Source organism: Oratosquilla oratoria, chromosome 1, assembly GCF_046742065.1.
Source record: "Oratosquilla oratoria isolate Oo_2021 chromosome 1, ASM4674206v1, whole genome shotgun sequence".
NCBI classification, from domain to species: domain Eukaryota; kingdom Metazoa; phylum Arthropoda; class Malacostraca; order Stomatopoda; family Squillidae; genus Oratosquilla; species Oratosquilla oratoria.
Genome location: NC_134777.1, coordinates 96,450,281 through 96,474,267, shown reverse-complemented (window position 1 = coordinate 96,474,267; position 23,987 = coordinate 96,450,281). Strand labels below are relative to the sequence as shown.

Sequence of the window (23,987 nt, the reverse complement as noted above, 5' to 3'; positions counted from 1 at the left end):
CCAGCCCCCTGTGATGCTCTCCCATCCCAAACTTGGAGATCTTCTTATTTTAGTTTTGCCCACTCCCTAACCTGAACACAGATCATGTCTCTTTTTCTCTTCTTTCAGTAATGGCTGCTCCAAAGCTTCTAGTCTTTCATGTGATTTATATGCAATTTGGTCATTGCCCTTTGTATTCCCAGGCTTGTTTGAGACTTGTTAGAGCCTTCACTTTATGAAAACTACAATTATATTAATTTAAAATATTTCTATATAAATTTATATGTTTTCAGGGTGGTGCTATGCAAATATCAGAAATCCTTGCAGAAAGAATTGGGAAAGGAAATGTTCTTTTGAACCACCCAGTTCAGAAAATCATCCAGAATGATGATGAGGTGCTTGTCTTAACAGAAAATGGAAAGACATTTCAGAGTAAGAGGGTTGTCATGGCTGCTCCACCAAATATGATTAATACTATGAAATTCGAACCACCAATATCAGGCTTCAAGAAGGTCATTTACGAAAACCAACCTATTGGACACCTCACCAAATTTATAGTGATATACAGAAAGGTATATATATTTCTTTTCTTTTTTGGACATTGTGTTCATTATACTTAAAATCTGTACAGATTATTGATCAGTTGCCATTATAATTGTCATAATTTCTACCAATACTTTAAAATATAGGAATAGTAAATTTGCACAGTGAGACATTAAGATCTAGAGTCTGTTCATACTTGCTTGACAGAGGTTAACAAAATGGAAAATTATCAAAGGAAGGTGTAGTAGTCACGGAAATATTGAGACCTTGAAAGTAGCCATAGTGATGGGGTAATACCCCAGAAGAATTTTTTCTGAATAACACCAGGTGATTTTACTAAGCTGAGTGGGTTTCATCCCAGCTGGCTTGTTGAGGATAAAGAAATTGTGAAGCTCTTTTTGATTAACAAGAAGTGTCAGTTCTTAACCAGCTGTTTAGTTGCACAAGAGAAGATGTACATACAAAATTACTAAAGAAGGTAAAAACGGAAGAGGACTGCAACTCATTGCAACAAGATCTGGACATGATCTGGAATTGGACTCAAAAGTGGGAAGTAAAATTTAATATAAAGAAATGCAGTATAATGGAATTTGGAAAGAGTAAAAACAGAATATCAAAAGATTACAGAATTGGGGAAGAAAAAGTAAAAAATCAAACTCTGAAAAAGATCTTGGAGTGATGATTGAAAAGGTCATGAAACCAGATAAGTATATAAATAAAATATTCGGAGAAACCTACAATTTATTGAGGTCAATCAAAGTGGCATTTGCTTATTTGGATGAAGAAATGATAAAGAAAATACTAACTACACAAATAAGACCAAAATTTGAGTATGCAGCATCACTTTGGACACCCAGTACCAAAAAGAATATTAAGAAACTAGAAAGAATACAAAGAGCGACAACCAAACTAGCACTGACTCTCACTGAACTAATAAATGAGGAAAGACTGTCCAAATTGAATCTACCAACTTTGGAACAAAGAAGAGAAAGAGGAGATTTGCTGACTATCTACAGAATAATGAAAGGAATGGAAGTTTTAGACAGAAACGACTTGTTAGTGTGGGACAACTGTAAAATGAGAGGACACAGAAAAAACTGAAAAAGGACAGTTATAGAAAAATCTTGAAAAGGAACAGCTTCCCACACAGAGCGATAAATACATGGAACAAATTAGACAACGAAACAGTATGTGCAAACACTATACAAGATTTTAAGATAAAACTTGAGGCAGAGAGATACAAAGACGGGTCACCACGAACATAGCTCCCTTCCCGTATATTACTAGGTAAATACAGACGCTCCTCTACTTACGTTCATTCGTTTTACGTTTTTTCGATTTTACGTTTGAACTGACTGTAAAAAAAAAAATTGTAAATTTTTTTTTGTGTGAATTTTTTAGTTTAGCACACTCTCCGTAGTTCAAATGATACTTACGCATGATGCTGTGTCCATTGTTTACATGGCACAAACGACAGACTGAACGTGCCTTGCCTCCTCCTCTTCCCCCTCCTCCTCCACCATCTCAATTTATGTTGCTTGAATTTAATTTATTTGAAATTAATGTTATTATTTTACAATGTTATGTGTATAATTAATGATTTAGGGGTGTTTTATAAGATATGGTAATAGAATTTACGGATGTATAGTACAGTAACAACTTACGTTCATTTTCAACTTACGTTCGGCCATTCGGAACGTAATTAAAACGTAAGTTGAGGAGCGTCTGTACACATACATATATATACCAAATGCTTTTTCCCCCTAAACAGGGGGTAGCCAAAAAGAAAAAGTCATAGAAACCACTCCCACCCATTCCATTTCTTATATATTCCACTCCCCTCCACTCTCCTCCCTCCCTCTTATCTTGGCACCTCCTGGATGACAGGTCATCCTTGCATCCTGTCCACTGCCCTGGGTCAAAAGCAGTGTTGCAAGACACAGCACATCCACAGCAAGGCCGCTTCATAAATTCGGCGACCCCCCCTCTCCATCCCCCCATGCAGAAAAGGAGAAGACGGGGAGAAATCTCTTCGGGCTGCGTCAATTTTTTTCTCATACATACCTCCTCACCCCCCATCCCCCACCTACTCCCCCTCATGCATCACAGCATCATCTATACACAACCCCTCTCCATTCACCCCTATCTTCTGTCCTTTTCCGTCCTTCCTCTCTTTTGTAATGCCCCTTTCACCCCATCCATCCATCTCATCCTAGGACACCCCCTCATATTCACTCCTTCCACCTCTGCCTTCCACACTTCTTTTACTAATCTTTCTTCACTCATTCTTTCCATGTGTCCAAACCATCCTAATAATCTTTCATCAACCATATCTCCCAGCTCCCTTTCCATCCCTGTTCTCCTTCTCACCTCCTCATTTCTCTCTATCTAGCCTAGTAACCCCTATCATACTTCTCAGACATTTCATCTCAAACACATTCAAACTCCTTCTCTCTTCCTCTCTCATGTTCCATGTTTCTGCCCCGTACAATGTTGTTGGCACAATCACTCCTTCATATAACCTCCTCTTAGCATCCATTCCTAGATGTCTATTTCTCATAACACTTTTTAATCCACCAAGGCATTTACTTGCTTCTCTCAATCTACATTCTACCTCCACCCCCACTCCTCCCTTTCCTGCCACATTCACACCCAAGTATCTAAAACTATCCACTTCCTCCAGTCTTTCACCCTTAATGCTCACTTCCAGCCTGCTGTCACTCTCTCCCCTTGTACATCTCATCACCTTACTTTTACCCACATTTATCTTCAGCTTTCTTCTTTCACACACCTTCTCAAACTCTGTCACTAACTTCCTCAATCCCTCCTCTGATCCTGCTACAAGCACAGTGTTGTCAGCAAACAACAACTGGCTCACCTCCCACTTTTCTCCATTTCCTTTAATCATCTCCAACCCCTGACCCACTGGTCTTGCATTCACCTCTCGCACCACCCCATCCATGTAAAGATTGAACAGCCAGGGTGACATAACACACCCCTGCCGAAGTCCCACCTTTACCTCAAACCATTCACTCTCTCCATTTCTAATCCTAACACAAGCTCTACTACTCTCATAAAAACTCTTGACTGCTCTTAACAGCTTTCCTCCTATCCCATATATCTGCAGTACCTCCCATAGTTTAAGAGAGGGTAGAGTGCTGGAGGACTGGAGGAGTACCTGTATAATTCCACTTTACAAGGGAAAGGGGGACAAGTGTGAGTGTAGAGAGGGAGTAATTGGTGAGGAACAGTGTGGGTTTAGGACAGGTAGGGGTTGTGTGGATCAGATTTTTGTGGTAAGACAGATATGTGAGAAAGCTATAGGAAAAGGTAAGGATGTTTTTTGGGCTTTTATGGATCTGGAAAAGGCTTATGACAGGGTAGACAGGAAGAGAAGACAGCTTCCAGTAATCTTAACAAGAGTATGCAAGTGACAGCCTAAATTGAAACACTGTACTGGGAACCTTACCTGTTGCCAGTAAGAGAAACTTAAAGCAACAGGAAAGGTATGTACATTGTAGTAGCACAGGATCCTGTATACAACTGAATAGAATTGTCTAACATTTGCCAGAATTAATTTGAAGGTGCATCATCATATCAGCAGGGTTTAAGTAGGGTGGTTACTTAGATTACGAGAATGACTTTTATATTTTGTGTTCAGTTGACATGATACATTGTTGTGAACAAAGAATAATATTGGAGATATGGATTTTATAGTTGGGGGCCCACTCTGGCTCACTGGTAGTACACACATTTGGCAGCTGCCAAGGAAGATCAAATGTGTGGATTCAAATCCTGGTCATGGCACAGAGGTTAGGAAGGGCATCAACACTGAGCAATGGCCCCCAACCACTAAAACAAAGTCCTTTCATAAGGCACTACCCTAGCCCTGTACAATGGAGTTCATAATGTAAAGCTGAATCATGTGGATTATGTATATGTAGTTATATATATAGCGAGGCCTTAATCCCCTCATTAGGATGAGACTCAACATATTCAAATAATTACTGAAGTAGAGTAGTGTATCATTATTTTGCAGTCAAAAAGTCAGCTGGCAAGGAAATTAATTGGGCAGCTTTAGATTTGGCATCAAGTGATGAACTGTGTTTTCTTGCTACCAGTGGCTGTAACTCTAGATTTTTACAAATTTGTTAATTAACATGATAACCTGTGGTATATATGCAAGTAATAAGAGGTCCAGTTAACATGCAACCTCCCATAATTTACCAGCTATAGTGGAAGCACTGTGTCTTGTTGCACTGTCATTGACCTGAGGAGTGTGGTGAGAGACTAAACCTTCATCCATGAGGAATGAAGATGGGAGGGGCAACGAATGAATGAAAGATGGCTGTGGGATGGGTGTGTGTTTCAGTGTGGCTAGCCCACCTTACAATCAATCTGTTTCTCCAGGTCTCTCTTCCATGAGACCCTCAGCTCCCAGGTAACTGGCAGTGGCCACTGGACAGACCCATCGGTCACTCGGGGAAGAAGTATTGTATAGTTGTCTGTAAGATATTCAGTGTCCTCTGCATGATGGTTGCATCTAGGGCAGTTTGATTCTATGGCCAGGTTAATTCTGTGCTTGTATTGTCAAAGTGCTGGATGGTTTCTTAAATGCAGATGTACTAGTGTGGTTTTTGCTTCACATGAAGGAATTTCAGTGAGACTGATGTTAAGATAAGGTGTTGGAGGAAGAGTTTGTTGGTCTGTATGGAAGAGCTTCCTTAATAATGTGTGTGAACAAGATTTTTATGTGGATGTATTATATGGTACAATTGTACATGTTTGGATAGTGTGCTGCTGGTGTATTTTCTATATGTTCAGTTGATTACATGTGTGATGTAAGGAGATGGGTGAGTAGAGTCAATGGCTCTAGCATATTATTCCTTTTATTTTCACATGATATCCTATGGGAAGAAATCTGTTTTCTGAGTTCAGGTGTTCTATTTGAGTGATTTTGGTGCATGCTGTTATTATTCTCACTGTTTTATTTTGTATAGTATGTAAAGTGTCTACATGTTTTCCTGATTGATGAGAACCAAGCTATGGAAGCATAGTTGAATGTGGTCCTTTTGAATTGTTTGTAGATTGTGATTAGTTTCCTTCTGTTGTCAAAATCCTGTGCTTGCAATTTGTTTTTGTAAATTTATTTTCTATTGAGATGAGGTGCCTGAGAAGTATGATAGGGGTTACTAGGCTGGATAGAGTGAGATATGAGGAGGTGAAGAGGAGAATGGGATTGAAAAGGGAGTTGGGTTGATGAAAGAGTATTGGGATGGTTTGGACACATGGAAAGAATGAGTGAAGAAAGACTAGTAAGAGAGGTGTGGAAGGAGTGAACATGAGGGGTCAACCTAGAATGAGATGGATGGATGGGGTAAAAGGAGCTTTGGGAAAGAGGGGAATGTCTGTTGAGGAAGGACAGGAGAGGACAGAAGACAGGGGTGAATGGAGAATGGTTGTATATGGATGATGCTGTGATGCATGAGGTGGAATGGGTGGGGGATGGGGGGTGAGGGAGTATGTGTGAGAAATAATTTGGCACAGCCCAAAGGGCATGAGGGGCCGATTTAATGAAGCAGCCTTGCTGTGGATGTGCTGGTGTCTTGTGACACTGCTTCTGACCCAAAACAGTAGGCAAGATGCAGGGATGACCCATTGTTCAGGAGGTGCCAAGATAAGAGGGAGGGAAGAGGGTGGAGGGGAGTGGAGTATGATAGGGATGGAATGGGTGGGAGTGGTTTTTATGCCTTTGTTTTTTGGCTACCTCCCTTATAAGGGGGAAAAACCCTTTGGTATATGTATATATGTATTTTTTATTGAACTTTACGGTCAGATCTTGGATATGTAGACTAAAAGTCATGTGAGTATTGAAAATGAGGACTGGAATATTTTGGTTCTTTTCTAAAGTGTTTGGGTGTTTAATTTCACTTGTTTTGATTCATTGTTTGGAGTGAGCAGTGTTACAAAAAATAAATAAATTTAGGCCACAAAAGACACACTGAAATAGCAGCCCCCCAAACTCTCTCTCCACCAATTTGCCCATCATCGAAATTTCTCCCATGACAAGCAGGAATCACACTGGCATGCCTGTGTTCAGGTCACCATCCAGCTTTGGAATAGCACCAACACAGAAAAGACCTGGCCCCAGACTCAAATTGCCCAACACCACAATTACCCCTTCATTGAATGATTTGTGGTTTAATCCATTGGTTCATGCTGGTTACCTGGGAGCTGTGGGTCTCCTGCAGAAGAGACCTGGAGCAACAGATTAATTGATTAACATTATCACTAACATCCTTGGGATATTCATTCAGCTCATAAGTGATAAGGCATGCAAATAAACTTCAAATAGAGGTATTCCACCTAGCAATTGGAAATGAAACAGTGGATACCTGTTGTGGATGTGCTGTGTCTTGCTGCATTGATTCTGATCCAGGAAGTGGGTGAGAAGCAGGGATGATCCTTCATTCATAAGGAACTAAGGTTAAAAAAAAAAAAAAAAAAAAAAAAAAAAATGGGTGATGGATGGGTAGGAGTGGGTGCATGCCTTGGCTGGCTACATCATTTACAAGGACAAGAAGCCTTTGAAACATAGAATTGTAGTACTGTGATCTATTGTAAAAAGACTACCGATAAGTAATCACTAAGCTACTATAGTAGTGACTAGCATATAATTCTTGTCAATTCCTTATCTATATACCAAAAGGCATGCACCCACTCCATCCATCCACCCACTTGTTTATGTTCTACTCTCACACATATATTTAATTTCTGTTCACAGGCTTTCTGGAAAGACAAAGGCTATTCTGGTGAGATTGTGAGTAATGGTGGTACTTCCTCCCTGAATGGCTGTACCACAGGACCAATTAGTGTCACTTTTGATGCAACTAGTTTTAAAGGCACACCTGCCATAGTTGGATTCATTGCTGGAAGGGCTAGCATAGAATGGTGCAAGAAAACGGTTAGTAGAGATTTTTTATGCATTAGTTATGCAGCAAACAACATATTCAACCTCTGATTTCCCCCGATTCAGTCTGACTCAATATTCTTATGGACTATTATTTTTTTTTATTTTTTATTTTTTTCCAGAATGCATTATTTCTTATGAGGAAAAATGATCCAATACTTGAACAATATTCAAATACTTTTGTGGAATTAATTCAGTTCAAATATAAAGGTTCCACTGTATATAAAAACAAATATTGCAGTCTTCAAAATTGTTTGAAGTATTCATTTTTTAATTAGGAAAAGGAACGAGAAGAAGCAGTTATGCACGACCTTGCTAGACACTTTGGATCTGAAGCCCTTGACTATGTGTCCTATAATGAAAAAATATGGGCTGAGGAGCCCTACACTGGAGGCTGCCCTGTGATGTTTGGTGTGCCAGGAACTATGTTTGCCTTCCCTCATCTGCGATTGCCCTTTAACAGGTACTTCAACTGGTTGGAGCCCATATTGGGCAAAGCATACATACATAGGTATACCAAGGGCTTTTTCCTCCTTACAAGGGAGGTAGCCAAAGTCAAAGACATACATCCACTCCCACCCATTTCATCCCCACATACTCCACTCCCATTCACCACCCCTCCCTCTTTCTTTTCTTGGCTCCTCCTGGATGATGGGTCATCCTTGCATCTTGCCCACTGCCTTTGGTCAGAGGCAATCCAGCAAGGCACAGCACATCCACAGCAAGGCTGCTTCATTTGATTGGCACCCCCCCCCCTTCTCTGCCCCCTCATGCAGAAAAAAAAAAGATGGGGATATCCCTTTGGGCTGCATCAAAATATCATTCAAACATACTCCCTCAACCCCCTCATCCTCCACCCACTCCATTCCATGTATCACAGCATTATTTTCAAGATTCTCTCCCCTGGGTTCCATTGCTCTACTAATATTGTCCCTCCACCTCACTCTGGGTCTTCCTACTGGTCTTGTTCCTTCAGGTCTCCTTCATGCATTATTATTCTAGTGGCATACAACAACAAATCTATAACTTCATCCCAGTCTTTCTGAAACTTGAAGATAAATGCTCTTATCATGCATTTAAGGGTTCCGTGAAACTTCTCAAGACTCCTTTGACTTTGTGGGTGATATGCTGATGTGACTGCATGTTTTATGTTGAAGCCTTCCAGGGCTCCCTTGAATCCCATTTAAAATGTTAGTGCCAGTCACTTTGCATCTCCTAAGGCACACCCATCTTTCTAAAATAAGACATTAAGGCTTTTGTGATTGTCTTTGCCTTAATGTTTGGCAAGGGCATTGCTTTAGTATACTATGTAGATTTACCCATAATACATACATACATATACCAAAGGCCTTTTCCCCCTTACACGGGGGGTAGCCCAAAAAGAAAAAGGCATAGAAACCACTCCCACCCATTTCATTTCCCATATATTCGACTCCCCTCCTCCCTCCCTCTCATCTTGGCACCTCCTGGATGATGGGTCATCCCTGCATCCTGTCCACTGCCCTGGGTCAGAAGCAGCATCGCAAGACACAGCATATCCACAGCAAGGCCGCTTCATAAATTCAGCCAACCCCCCCCCCCCCCAATCCCCCTCTGTCCCCTCATGCAGAGAAGGAGATGGGGAGAAATCCCTTTGGGCTGCGTCAAATTTTTTTTCATACATACTTCCTCACCCCTCACCCCCACTCCCCCTCATGCATCACAGCCTCATCTATACACAACCCTTCTCCATTCACCCCTATCTTCTGTCCTTTTCCGTCCTTCCTCTACAGACATTCCTCTCTTTTGTAATGCCCCTTTCACCCCATCCATCCATCTCATCCTAGGACGCCCCCTCATATTCACTCCTTCCACCTCTGCCTTCCACACTTCTTTTACTAATCTTTCTTCACTCATTCTTTCCATGTGTCCAAACCATCCTAATACTCTTTCATCAACCCTATCTCCCAGCTCCCTTTCCACCCCTGTTCTCATTTCTCACTTTATCTAGCCTAGTAACCCCTATCATACTTCTCAGACATTTCATCTCAAACACATTCAAACTCCTTCTCTCTTCCTCTCTCATGTTCCATGTTCCTGCCCCGTAGTGCTGTTGGCACAATCACTCCTTCATATAACCTCCTCTTCGCATCCATTCCCAGATGTCGATTTCTCATTATACTTTTTAATCCACCAAGGCATTTACTTGCTTCTCTCAATCTACATTCTACCTCTACCCCCACTCATCCCTTTCCTGTCACATTCGCACCCAAGTATCTAAAACTATCCACTTCCTCCAGTTTCTCACCCCTAACCCCTTCCATACGCGTATGTAGGCGTCATGAGGAGCAAGTGGGTACGTGAGGCTGCCATATCGGCGTCTTGATTATATTTATTGTAGTTGTACCTGTGTGACCCTCATACTCTGTAAACTGGCTTCATCATATTTTCTATGGTTATCAAAATTCACGGGTAAAAGAGAACGAGCATTACAGGGGTTACTTTATTTTTTATAATGCAAGTATTATGATGCAACATCACACGTCTGGCAGCTAATGCTGCCTGCGAGATTTTGGCCCAAAGTGAAGAGGTTAATGCTCACTTCCAGCCTACTTTCACTCTCTCCCCTTGTACATCTCGTCACCTTACTTTTGCCCACATTTATCTTCAGTTTCCTTCTTTCACACACCTTCTCAAACTCTGTCACTAACTTCCTCAATCCCTCCTCTGATCCTGCTACAAGCACAGTGTCGTCAGCAAACAACATCTGGCTCACCTCCCACTTTTCTCCATTTTCTTTAATCATCTCCAACCCCTGACCCACTACCCTTGCATTTACTTCTCACACCACACCATCCATTTAAAGATTGAACAGCCAGGGCAACATAACACACCCCTGACAAAGTCCCACCTTTACCTCAAACCATTCATTCTCTCCATTTCTAATCCTAACACAAGCTCTACTACTCTCATAAAAACTCTTGACTGCTCTTAACAGCTTTCCTCCTATCCCATATATCTGCTGTACCTCCCACCCATAATGGTAAGTCCCACCTTTACCTCAAACCATTCACTCTCTCCATTTCTAATCCTAACGCAAGGTCTACTACTCTCATAAAAACTCTTGACTGCTCTTAACAGCGTTCCTCCTATCCCATATATCTGCAGTACCTCCCACCCATAATGGTAAGCAGAAGTGCCTAACCAGACTTAGTTTTTGAGAGGAGGCCTACACAGTCTACAACTAACCTACTGAAAGGTTCCTCATTAACAGGAACTTGGCACATGGGCACCTTCTTAGGGGGGTTTCACTGGGTTTCTGAGTTATTTGACACACAATACACTTTCTAACTAACCTCTTTATATCTTTAGATAAGTGCAGCCAATAAAAATGCTTCATTACTAACCCCTTTCGTCTTGGTCACTCCAAAGTGGGCGCAGGTAGTTTCACATGCTAACCTTATGATCTTTGGTGCTATGATTTGTATGATGACATTGCCTCCTGCCTCTTCTGGTGTTTTGTTTCTTAGGATTACACCATCTTCCATGATGAACTCCTTTTCTTCCTGCTCCTCGTCCTGAGCTGTTTGGTGCATCTCCCTCAGCTCTGAGTCACCTTGCTGAAGTCAGATGAGCTCCCTATTTTTACATTTCTTGGGGAGCATTTCCTCTGCTTGGGAGTCACCTTCATGGTCCCCTCCTGCATCTTCCACCAGTCTCTGCCTCTCCTCACTATCATCAGTTCCATCTTGGGATAATTTGGGAGTTATGACTGTATCCTCTGGTACATTGTGAAACACGAGTTTTAGGTCATCTCCCTCTCGGGCATTTTTGGTCTGGGATCTCATGATGACTGCCACTGGAACCTCCATGTCAAATTTGTCATCATTTATTTGTCTGGTCATGAGGCCATTTCTTTGATCCGTCATCCAGGAGGTGCCAAGATAAGAGGGAGGGAGGAGGGTGGAGGGGAATGGAATATATAGGAAATGGAATGGGTGGGAGTATTTTCTATGCCTTTTTCTTTTTGGCTACCCCCCCATATAGGGGGAAAAAGCCTTTGGTATATGTATGTATTAGGCCATTTACTGTCTTTAGTATCTATATAATTTTCTAAGACATCAATCCATTTCACTGGTAATTTTGTTATCCCTAATTCAACACTCACTGTCCTGCCATCTATTTCAAGTAATACCTTAGCTATGGGTGGTAATGTTGTCACTCCTGCTTATCCCATGGTAAACTGACCTATAGCTTCCAATCCTGGTATCACATTTAGCCTCAAATGTGATATTGCATATTTCCTTTCACTTCCTTCCTTTCCTGTTCTAGCATTATTCACATAAGACCACTCTCATTCTACTCTTGTATCTTCCACCTTGTCTAATCTATTTTCCCCTGCACAGTAATTGCTATCATCTTTGTCTCCCATTTCTTCCTTCTCCTTTGTCTTGCTCGGGTTTTTCCCTTGTTTCCAGTCTCTTGTGTCCCCTTTGCTTCCATTTCCCTTGGGGCAATTTACCATCCCATGACCGTATTTTCCACAGGAATAATATCTGCTATTTTGATGTTTCACCCTTATTACCTTCTACACACATTATCTTGTGTGTGTATTTGCCCATTTCCTGCCTATACCTCTGTCCATTTGGCCTAGTATAACAATCCTGGGTTCTATGCTAAAACTGGTCTTCTCCAACTATCATCTACTAATGTCTCACACTTTTGTGTGGTCACATATAATCTAGCCTCATTATTTAATGTGTCAAAGAATTGTTCAGTTGTGAACACTTCTGTTATTCTCTCAGTAGTTACCACATTTTCCACACAACCATTTGCCTAAGTTTCTCCTTATATTTTTTTGGCCTACTCCATATATCTGTATCCAGTATCCTTCCTGGCCTCTCTGAATGTTTTTCTAAAATGCTATGGGGGAATCTCACATGTTTTTAACCACTTCAGTACAAATCAAATTCTTGTGTGCAGCATTGGCTGCCATACGTACGTTGCATCACACTACTCGCATTATAAAGTCACTGCTGTAGTACTCGTTCTCTTTTACTCTGAGTAATAATAAACACAGAAAATGTGATCAAACCAGTTCACATAATCTGGAGGTAACTCATGTTCAACTAAAAAAGAATCAAGACACCAATGCCGGCATCCTCATGTACCCACTCATGCCTCATGATGTCTACATAGATATCATCATACCGAAGTGGTGAATATTTCATCCTTTATTTATCATAATCATGCATACCTTCTTTGTCATATATGGCCTACACACTTAGGGCCTTAGTGGGTAGATTTGGTTTTATTATAGCTAACCAAAGGTTCCTTTTCCATTTGATGTGCTGTGACCTCGAATGTTGAAAAGAACATGTCAGGTTCCCTTTCATTGAGAGTGGAGGCAAGATTTTGGGCCTTTTGATTTCCCTACTCACCTGAGCAGACTGAAGCTCACACTGTGCTATGAGTCTTTCCTTTTCTAGGCTCATTTGAGTTATTTAGTGCAATAACTGTAAATTTAATGGGTTCTCAACATTTTCTGTTTGCCTCTCAATAGACTCTGTCTAGTCTAAGATCAACTTCACCATCCCTTGTTCTTTCATCTCTAATTTCCTCACCTATGCTACTCCTACAGGAGGTGCCAAGATAAGAGGGAGGGAGGATGGTGGAGGGGAGTGGAATATATAGGAAATGGAATGGGTGGGAGTGGTTCTATGCCTTTTTCTTTTTGGCTACCCCCGTGTAGGGGGAAAAAGCCTTTTGTATATGTATGTATGTATCCTACGCTATTTCAGGATTTCTTTCTCTTCCCTCTGGAAATCCCTCGAAATTGCATCTTTTCTCAATGTCACACGTACTGACTGACTGATGCATCTTTTGTAATTTACCACACTATGTAAATAAAACACAACTACAGTAGCACACACGCTTTGTTTCTGATTGATCATGATTGATTTCACTCGGTGCACTATTTGTATATCTTTTTGAATCTAATTTCCTAACTCTCCTACCTCTCTTGTTAATATTTCACACACATTCAAATATTTCCCCAAGTCAAGAAAGGAAAATTCCACACAGCAGGGCCCCAATTTATAAGTCACAGACCTATTTTTATTTAATTTTTTTTTTAACTGTCCTTGTATGGCCAATATTTGGACAATTATATCAATTTCCTGCTCAACTTACCCAAAATATTCCTGTTTTCACCAGGAAAAAACAAAGGTAAGGTACAAAAATAACTTTTACATATATCTATGGAGACAGATACAAGATGAGGGTGTGTGAGAGTTTGAAATGGCACACAACCCTCTAAATAGGGCACTTGTAGGTGCCGCTGGGCAGAAATGCCATGCTTGCTATACATATAACTTACATTTTTTCCTATTTGCCTGTCTTCACATATTCACTTCACCTTTTATTTTGAATGAGGAAGGCATACAAGTATTTATCAGCTACCTATTCCCCATTTGGCACTGTTGAAATTATACAGTACTACCTCTCATTAACGGACTAAAAGGGGGGTAATGGTGTCCGTTGATGTGAATAATCTGCTGATTTAGAGTGGTTTTTGGGTGGCATAGTGATTGCACACACTAAACAACAGCACCGAAAACACCGCAAACACAGCTAATTAATGTCTGTTAATGAGAGGTCTCACTGTACTGGCATTACTTGCTGCCACCAAGTAGTATCCTTGGCCTCGACCTCTTGACCTGGTGTTGATACAGGGAACCAAACGTCCCTTTTTTTTTGTGTCCTCGAATGACATTATGACTTTGTGCGTTTTCATTCTTGCAGTATACCTGTGGCTAATAACCTTATTTTATTGTAATTTCACTATATCCTAGACAGAATTTTGACAATGATCCATTTGAAGTATATCATGGCATACAGGACATATTGTACAGAATCATTTCATGACAGATACATGACATTCTGGAAGGACATCTCATGCACAGTAATGCATTTTCATAGACTGCACAACTGGCAGCATATGACATTAACACAACATATCTGGGGTGGAGGACATGGAGTTCCGACAGGAGCCCAGGAAGGTGATCAGTTTCTTCTGTTATTCCAGTGTTATAGTGATACCAAGGGCTAACTACCAACAGCAATAACCAGAATTATTATTCCTAGATATTGTAAACTACAGTGCCAGTCAGTGTGTACATGTTTGCATAAGGAAAATCTTGCATCTATTATCAGTAATTTAGAAAAGCCCTTTCAGACACAAAAAAAGTTATGAACTCATCTCAGCACATCAGTGGGTTAATTGTGAGTAAGGGACAAATAATGGGTACCTGCAAATTATAAGTCCTGTGGGACGGTTATCAGAATCATCTCTCTGCTCCCCATCTTCAAACCCATCAACATCTCCACCTGGAGATTGGCACTGTTACCAGGCACAAGATGCTTCTAGATGTAGACTATTTCCCATAATGGGAGCTGACCATCAGTAACTGCTCCTCTCCTAACTGGTGACATAAAAACAGAACCACACAGGCAACTTTTGAACATTTTCTTCACAAATATTTCTGGAAGGGTTTGAGGACTATTGCTAGCTTCTGTTGGGTTGGAGGTTTCAAGTCCGTCATGAAACTTGAGACAGCTCTCATGATGATGATGATATGGTTTAACGTCACAAACTCCCCCCTATCGGAAGGCTAGGACGGTGCCCCTCACAGAGGGCTTTGTAGCATGGAATTTAATGAACCATGCCCTTGGTTCAACTAAGCTGGTGGCAGGATTTGAACCGCCATCCCCTCGACCTTCGCCGCAAGTAACGACGCCCTAACCCGCTCAGCCAGTGAGCTTCCTAGCTCTTATGAACACACAATATTAGTACATATTTTTGTATGGTTTCAGAATCCACTTTGCTGGGACTGAGACTGCTACCAAATGTACTGGCTTCATCAGTGGTGCTGTGCAGTCTGGGAAACGAGCTGCCACTGAAATTTTGTACAATCTCAAACCTTCCTTAATCAAACCAGCTGACCTCTATGGAACATGTTATCATGATGAGAGGTAAGTATATTATAAAGCATTTATGAAAGCCTAAACACTCGTATATAAAAGTAAAGCTTGAAATTTGTTATATGCTTCTCCAGTTTTAGTAACAAATATATAAATCTTCATGTTGGTAGATTTACTTTCTCTGTATATGCTACATATACTAATGGTATTGTGCAATACAAGTAGATAGAAAATTCCATCATAAACCCCAAACTTGAAAAGTATTTTCCCCCTTATAAGGGGCTGTAGCCAAGTCTCACCACATACCCATTCATTGTCTTTCCCATCTTAGCATCTTGAGAAGGAAAGAGTATTCCTAACCCCCTGACCCATGCACTGCCTGGGTCCTTGACAATGCAGTAAAACATAGTTTTTACAGCAAGACCTGACATTGAGTTTGTTTACCTATCCCTACTGCTTCATTATCACCCCCCCCCCTCAAATTTCACTTGAAAATTTTATGGATCATACAAGGAGACATCTGTTCAGGCTACACCATTTCTTCATCCATTTACAACCCCCTCAACTCACTCCCATCTTTGGCACTTTCTCTTCCATGCTTGAGAACTTCTTCTGCATCCAGTACTACCTCTACCTTGTCCATCTAGATCATTCTTCATCTAGATCATTCTTGGTCTTCCTGTCTAGTTCACTTCATCCACTTCTGCTTCTTTCTTTTCCCCAATGTATACAGACCATCTCATTAGAATCTGTTTCTGGACTGGCCCCATTATCTCTAACTTCAGCTTTATTTTTAGCATCTTTTCACACACAAGAGCTCGCTGGCAACTGTTCCCCTCTTTCCAGATTGATGTGAGGGAGGGCCATTTATTGTTGCCAACCACTGTGGGGCCATAAGTTTTATTCTTAAACTAAAAAGCAATAATTTTTATAACCTGTCATTGTGGGTACACTGTCATTACTGGTAATTTGAAACTTCTTTATGCAGCATTCCTAAGCCACTGCATAGAGCAAAGTATAATGGAGGTTTTGCCTGGTATTGGATTATCAGCATTCTGGTGGTCATAGCAGTGGTTATTTTTGCGTACATCATGAAGACTTCAAGGTAAAATAGCTTGTAATCCTTTTCATTAGTTACATTCTGTAGGTTTAGGTTTACAGAAACCAGATTAATCCTTTCAAAAACTGCAATACCCTGCACAGGCTGTTGTAGCTAATTCTGAAATATCAAAATGCTTACCGCGCACAGTCTATATAGACACAATTATGTCCCCAGTCAGTATCATAAGTTGTCTGGCACTAACTACAACAAAATCTGCAATGGATTCCATTCATAGGAATACTTGAAATTTCATCACTATTCACTCTAATTTTAACAATTTTAGACTGGATAGGTATAGAGAAAAGTTTTTTCATATGAAAATATATGTAGCTTGGTGCATTTTGACACACAAGATACACAATATTCAATTTATTTACTTTAAAACAAAGTTCTTCATTATTTCATGGAAGAATAGTTATCCATCCTGAGTAGTTTTGGAAATACAATTTAATACTCAATAATTCTCCTATACATCAGCTTTCAGCTTCCATACTTTGAATTCTCTTTCCAGAATTGTTTAATGGCAGGGTGCCCTTTCTTTGTAACCACAACTGTTCGCAAACGTTCATCTGAGAAAATGAGGAAACCCATACTTGAAGCATAATTAGAAAGTAATGTGTGGTCATGTGCAGACATGAAATCTTTGTACAGGACGCCTTCTGTGAACTCCAAACGCTGCCGTTCCATCTCCCACAGCTTTATCTGAAAGCATAAAAATTTTAATTGGAGAGGAACAGTGTGGTTTTAGGACAGGTAGGGGTTGTGTAGATCAGATTTTTGTGGTAAGACAGATATGTGAGAAAGCTATAGGAAAAGGTAAGTATGTTTTTGGGCTTTTATGGACTTGGAAAAGGCTTATGACAGGGTTGATAGGAAGGCACTGAGGGAGGTATTGCAGATATATGGGATAGGAGGAAGGCTGTTAAGAGCAGTCAAGAGCTTTTACGAGAGTAGTAAAGCATGTGTTAGGATAATAAATGGAGAGAGTGAATGGTTTGAGGTAAAGGTGGGACTTCATCAGGAATGTGTTATGTCGCCCTGGCTGTTCAATCTATACATGGCTGGGGTGATGCAAGAGGTGAATGCAAGGGTGGTAGGTGGGGGGTTGGAGATGGTTAAAGAAAATGGAGAAAAGAGGGAGATAAGCCAGCTGTTGTTTGCTGATGACACTGCGCTTGTAGCAGGATCAGAGGAGGGTTTGAGGAAGTTAGTGACAAAGTTTAACCCTTTCAGCGTGATAATTCGAAAGTCCGTTCGCACCCCCCAGTGGTTTGCTGGTTTGATTTACCCGCGCTGCCAGATGTATGAGAATTTGTAAACGGTAACGCGGTGAATGTAGGCTGCCCTTCCTCTCTGGTAGAATGCCGTACAACTAACTCAATCAAATTGTGCGTTCTTTATCAGACAAAATGAATATCTGAGCATATACATAGATACTTTTACTTCGTCACCCTAATGAAAATATGTATAATCAGATTGTGCTTTATTACATATACACAGGTACATTTTACTTCGTCAGACTAATGGAAATACGCAGTCATGACTAACCATATGAAAAAATAGATGGTCATCTTTCTCTTGCCACAAGTAACAGAATCGTCAGTAGCATACAGTAACTCAAAACACTAGTGGCAATTTCGATGTGGTGTTACCCCATCAGATTCGTCAACTACAAGAAGTACACACTGTCATTATTCATGTATGTATGGCTATATATATATATAGAAAGTGAGAGAGAGAGCATGCACTCGTCTCGTATTTAGTTGAGAAAAAATGTAGGCGATTGTAAAGGCACGACTTATAGATAAGTTGGCTATCAAGCACAAGTAATGATGAGTGTACGGACGTATGCATGTAAGTGTATTTACTAAATGTATTTATTAGATGAGTTTTATGAGAAAGATTCGAACTTACCACGTATAGTCTCTCTTTTTTTTTTTTCAAACGCAAACTGTAGTTTTTTTCTTTGAACTCTCTAAATTCTCAATGCATATCACCCTCTCAATTGCTATATGGTCAACCATCCTGGCGTAAACAGTATAAAGGATGTCACCTTACGGAAGGTTTTATTCCAATTCTAAGCATCGGCTCGCGCCAGCACACCCTAAAAATGCAGCAGATGTTCGATGACCCTCAACTACCATGTGTGTGTGGTTGTAAATTCCACTGAATATACAAATACAAAATATATCTGGATACATAACTCCTGTGTATCTTCATGATAGAAGCCAAAGTAACGTTGAAAGCCACGGCGAGCACTGTTACAGTGACAAGAATATCTTATTTGAAAATAAAAAAGTTTTCCCTACGAAGAAAATTAAAACGAAATGAGCAAAGGAAATTATTTAGCTTGATCAGAATAATGCCGTGGACCAGAACGTCAACCGTTACACTTTCTTACAGGCAAGACAGCAACGACGGTTAGCAGTGACGTAATGTCGCTTACCTTTTGCCTAAGCTGTTTTTCGTGGGTTCATGTTGACGGGTATATTGTATGTATATTGATACATGTCATCTATATGAATGAGTTAATACGGTGTTAGAAATAAATAATCTGGAATTTATAGACCTCTAATAAATAAAAATGTAAATCTCATCAAAATTCTTATATTTGTAAAGCGGAGTTCTCACCTCCCGTGTAAGTTCTCTGTATTCTATTACTGAAGCTAAATTTTCGATATAATAAATTCCATATTCTGAACTCATAATTCGATGCTTATGTCCTTTGTCCTATGCTGATAATCTAGACGTATAAAAGCTAGGTAACTATTCTATTTCTCAATGAATGAACAGTATTTCTGAATGAATAATCTAACTCCCGTTTACCTAAATTACTAAACTCACCTGATTCTTCGCTCCTAACTCTAACACGCTTTGACCCTGGTGTTATTATTGTGCCATTTATGGAATCCTCACTGGCATGGTCTGGAAATGTGTATGATTCGGAAGTCGTACAGCATTGCACATAAAGTAATTTTATGGCTTATTAGACTATGATAAACGTCAACTGAAACAATTTTATTAACACATCAATTTATTAAAAAAAATAGGCGTTACTTACTGCTTTCATAAAGTAATTCTTCGTTTATATATAGACGATCGGACTGATGAGAGCCATCAGAACCATATAAGGAGTCATTGTCGCTTAGAAGCATAACATCGTCCTGCTCATCAAATTCGTAACAGTACCCCTTTGACATCTTGATTGCAACTAACGTGGTGGGCGTGGCCTCGACTCAGTGACAGGTAAGATGCCAGATACCGCCATACAGCCGCAGTTATATTTGCCTACACAAATTACTCCTTTTTACTAATTTCGTGATTGATTATGACTGGAACACTGTGTAAAAAATACTAGATAAAGTAGGTATGGATGGAAAATATGATTATCCCCTTAGAGACGTGATGGGAAGAATCAGTACTCAAAAAAAAAAAAAAAAATCTTTCTGGCACAGAACGTGTGCCATACCCACCAGAGATGGATTTAAGTACTGGCACAGATGCTGTGACGCAACCGCTGAAAGGGTTAAGAAGGTGTGTGAAAGAAGGAAGTTGAAGATAAATATTGGTAAAAGTAAGTGATGAGATGTACAAGGGGAGAGAGTGGCAGCAGGCTAGAAGTTATACCCGTTGCATTGAGAAATGGCCGTTAGGGCGGAGCACTGGGAGTCCCCCTGTGGTGCCACATAATTATTTCATAATTCTATTGTATTTCATAATTCTATTTTATGATTTTATAATATTGCCACTTATAATTATATTCTAATTTTTTTTCACACACCACCACTGAAGTAAAAATCAAAGCAATGTTTTCTATACAAAGGTTTCGTTTGCTCGAGTCTAGACATGGCATATGAGGGAGAGAGAGCGACGTTGCCGCTACATCTAATCTCTGGCCCCGCCCCCCTCACACTGCATTCAGAAAACATTACATCCACACGCACGTTCTCGCCATGGATGCCCATGTGTGGCAACACCGGGAAATCTCCTAGCCACGCCTTAGCGGTCATTTCTCGTTGCGCTGACTATAGTATTAACCACTTCCATACAGTGCCGCATACGTAGGCGGCATGAGGAGCAAGTGGATATGCGGGGCTGCCATATCGGCGTCTTGATTGTATTTATTGTAGTTGCCCCTGCATAATGACATACTCTCTAAACTGTCTTCATCACATTTTCTATGGTTATCAAAATTCACAGGTGAGAGAGAGAACGATCGATATAAGCGGTGACTATATTTTATGATGCGAGTATTATTACGACACATCGTACGTCTGGCAGATAATGCTGCCCGCACGATTTTGGCCCGTAGTGAAGAGGTTAAGGGTGAGAGACTGGAGGAAATGGATAGTTTTAGATACTTGAGTGCAAATATGGCAGGAAAGAAAGGAGTGGGGGTAGAGGTAGAATGTAGATTGAGAGAAGCGAGTAAATGCCTTGGGGGATTAAAAAGTGTAATGAGAAAAAGACATCTGGGAATGGATGCTAAAAAGAGATTGTATGAAGGAGTGATTGTGCCGACAGCACTGTACGGGGCAGAAACATGGAACATAAACGAGAGGAAGAGAGGAGTTTGAATGTGTTTGAGATGAAATGCCTGAGAAGTATGATATGGGTTACTAGGCTGGATAGAGTGAGAAATGAGGAGGTAAAGAGGAGAACAGGGGTGGAAAGGGAGTTGGGAGACTGTTGATGAAAGAGTATTGGGATGGTTTGGACTCATGGAAAGAATGAGTGAAGAAAGATTAGTAAAAAAAAAAGGTGTGGAAGGAGTGAACATGAGGGGGCATCCTAAGATGAGATAGATGGATGGATGGGGTGAAAGGGGCATTGGGAAGGAGAGGAATGTCTGTTGAGGAAGGACGGGAGAGGACAGAAGATAGGGGTGAATGGAAAAGGGTTTGTATGGGTGATGCTGTGATGCATGAGGAGGAGTGGGTGGGGGGGTACGGGGTGAGGGAGTATGTATGAGAAACAAGTGGAAGGGTGGTGAGATAAACACAGGGAACCGTTAGGGATTTATTCTGACGTTTCTTCCTTACCAGGACTTCTTCAGAGTACATTCACCTTCAAACAATTCACACCCTATATACCCGCTGAAGCTGTCCGCGTTCCACCATGACCGACCTGACCTCTTGTCCTCCTCTGCTCTACCTCACGAAGTATCAAACAGCTCACTGTCTTTGTAAGCTTAATAACCCATCACGGTGGTTGATGTTTGGATGGGAAGCAATGTAAGTTGCTTCAGTTATTTTTCTTCTTTTCTTAGGAGGTCCTTTCTGCAGCACCTCTATTCTGTCCCAGTCTGATAAGTGGCCATGAGTATCTACATGAACCACTAGCGAGTTTGATACGTGGTGTGCCTTGATGTCATTCCTATGCTCAACTGTCCACTTTTTAATACCTCTGCTGGTTTCCCCGTAGTAGCTGATAGGACAGTTTCCACACGGTATCATGTAGATGATACTATTTTCTTCTCTGTTGGCCATGACTTTGTTCTGGTTCTTAATAATGTCTCCTATTTTTGTTTCCGTGCTGATCGTAATCTTGACACCAGCTCTAGTGAGCAACTGTCCCAACTTGCCTGAGTGGCTCAAGTTTGGCACGGACAAATACCCCTTGCTATCATTTTCAGTCACGTCTCCTCTGTTCCTTATGCTTCTTTCTGCTATCTTTAAAGCCTTTTCTCTAAGTCAGTGCAACAGCCCTTCCAGATTACAGAGTTTGGTGAAAATGTTGAAAATTAATATATTACATCTTTAATAAATTCTTCACTGCAAGTGTAGTATGCTCTTAGGAAGAATCCTATGACCACTCCACTCTTTATTCTCTCATTATGGCATCTTTATTGGTACTTTTTCTATGAACCGAGAATGCGGTCTTGTTATCTTTCCTCCAGATGATGGTGTCGAGGAAGGCCAATTTGTTATCAGCCTCGTGTTCCACAGTGAACGGGATGTTTTGTTCGACATTATTTAACCTCCTCAATTTGTTGTCCAAATTGCTGTTCTTGGGGGCAACGACTAAGACATCACCCACATATCGAAACCAGGTGTTTTGACCCATTATTCTTACAAAATGATCTCTCTCTAAAACCTCCATATAGAGGGATGCTAAAACAGCACTGAGGGGGCTCCCTATTACAAGGCCTCTTCATTGGTTGTATTCCTCTCTGTCGAAAACGAAGGGACCAAATCTCAAACATAGTGATATCAGTTTTAAGACATCTACCTTTCTTACGGGTAGAGCTTCATCATCCATATCTCTATATACCTCTCTTGCTGCTTTTAACGCCCCTTCCACAGAAACATTAGTGAATAAGGTTGTGACATCAAACGAAGCCATAATTTTTCCTGGAATATCCATACCCTTTACGTTGTAAATGAGATCATTGGAATTTTCAGGTGGGCACTACTTATTAATCCCAGTCCGTTGGATAGGGGTTTTGCCAAACATTTGGCTAACCTATGCGGAGCACTACATATGCCTGAAGTGATGGTCTCATTGGGATGTTGGGCTTGTGGGTTTTTGGGAGCCCGCACATACAAGGTGGTCTCGGGGCTTCCTCCAGCAGTCCAATCAGTTTTTTGTCCCTCTGGGTTTTCGAGAGCATCTTCCTGGCCTCTTTCTTAAATTTTTCCCCTTCCAGTGCATTATGACCTTGATATTTCTTCTCATATGTAGTGGTATCACTTAGTACATCTAACATTTTGTCTTTGTAGTCCTTTCTGTTCATGACAACAACTCCTCTACCTTTGTCAGCACTTGTGACTATCAGGTTGTCATCTTTTCCAAGCTCCTCCAAAGCTAATCTGTATCTTTTTGGTACACTGGTTAGATCTTGCTATAGATGGGGTGACAGCAACATTGAAATGGGTTTTAAGCAAGGTGTAATTACATGCTTTCACGCCTTAGCCAGATCATGGCCACTTACCAGACTGAGACAGAACAGAGGTGCTGCACTGCAGAAAGGACTTCCTAAGAAAAGAAGAAAAATAACTGAAGTAGCTTACATCGCTTCCCATCCAAACAACAATGGCAAGCTGTTTGATACTTCGCAAAGCAGAATGGAGGAGGATGAGAGGTCAGGTCAATCATGGTGGAACGCGGAGAGCTTCGGCAGGTATATAGGGTGTGAATTGTTTGAAGGTACTCTGAAGAAGTCCTGGTAAGGATGAAACGTCAGAAAAAATCCCCAATGGTTCCTCCTTCAGTATGAGGAATAAATTGACGCAGCCCGAAGGGATTTCTCCCCGTCTTCTCATTTTCTGCATGAGGGGACAGAGAGGGAGGGGTCGTTGAATCAATGAAGCGTCCTTGGTGTGGATGTGCTGTGTCTTGTGGCACTGCTTCTGACCCAGGGTAGTGAACAAGATGCAGGGATGACCTATCATCCAGGAGGTGTCAAGGTAGGAGGGAGGGGAGTGGAGT

General features: G+C 40.9%; 2 protein-coding genes across 11 annotated transcripts in view; one reads left to right on the top strand and one right to left on the bottom strand.

The window, feature by feature from the left end:
• Positions 1 to 17,277, top strand: part of LOC143023970 (putative flavin-containing monoamine oxidase A) — a 264,982-nt gene extending 247,705 nt beyond the window's left edge. For 8 of the 9 annotated variants that reach the window (XM_076182948.1, XM_076182741.1, XM_076182795.1 and 5 more), the window contains 6 exons: positions 273 to 551; positions 7,307 to 7,486; positions 7,771 to 7,955; positions 15,347 to 15,505; positions 16,443 to 16,559; positions 17,068 to 17,277. In XM_076182948.1, coding sequence (XP_076039063.1) covers positions 273 to 551; positions 7,307 to 7,486; positions 7,771 to 7,955; positions 15,347 to 15,505; positions 16,443 to 16,559; positions 17,068 to 17,077 — 930 coding nt within the window. In that variant the 3' untranslated portion in view covers positions 17,078 to 17,277. The remainder of the gene's footprint in view (positions 1 to 272; positions 552 to 7,306; positions 7,487 to 7,770; positions 7,956 to 15,346; positions 15,506 to 16,442; positions 16,560 to 17,067) is intronic. The other variant, XM_076182974.1, reaches the window with a different exon arrangement.
• Positions 16,911 to 23,987, bottom strand: part of mrn (general transcription factor IIH subunit 4 marionette) — a 56,921-nt gene continuing 49,844 nt past the window's right edge. The window contains exons 9-10 of one of the 2 annotated variants that reach the window (XM_076182994.1): positions 23,491 to 23,534; positions 17,188 to 17,258 (exon numbers count right to left, since the gene is read on the bottom strand). In XM_076182994.1, the coding sequence (XP_076039109.1) occupies position 17,258; positions 23,491 to 23,534 (45 nt within the window). In that variant the 3' untranslated portion in view covers positions 17,188 to 17,257. Of the gene's footprint in view, positions 17,259 to 23,490; positions 23,535 to 23,987 lie in introns of both variants that reach the window. The other variant, XM_076182986.1, reaches the window with a different exon arrangement.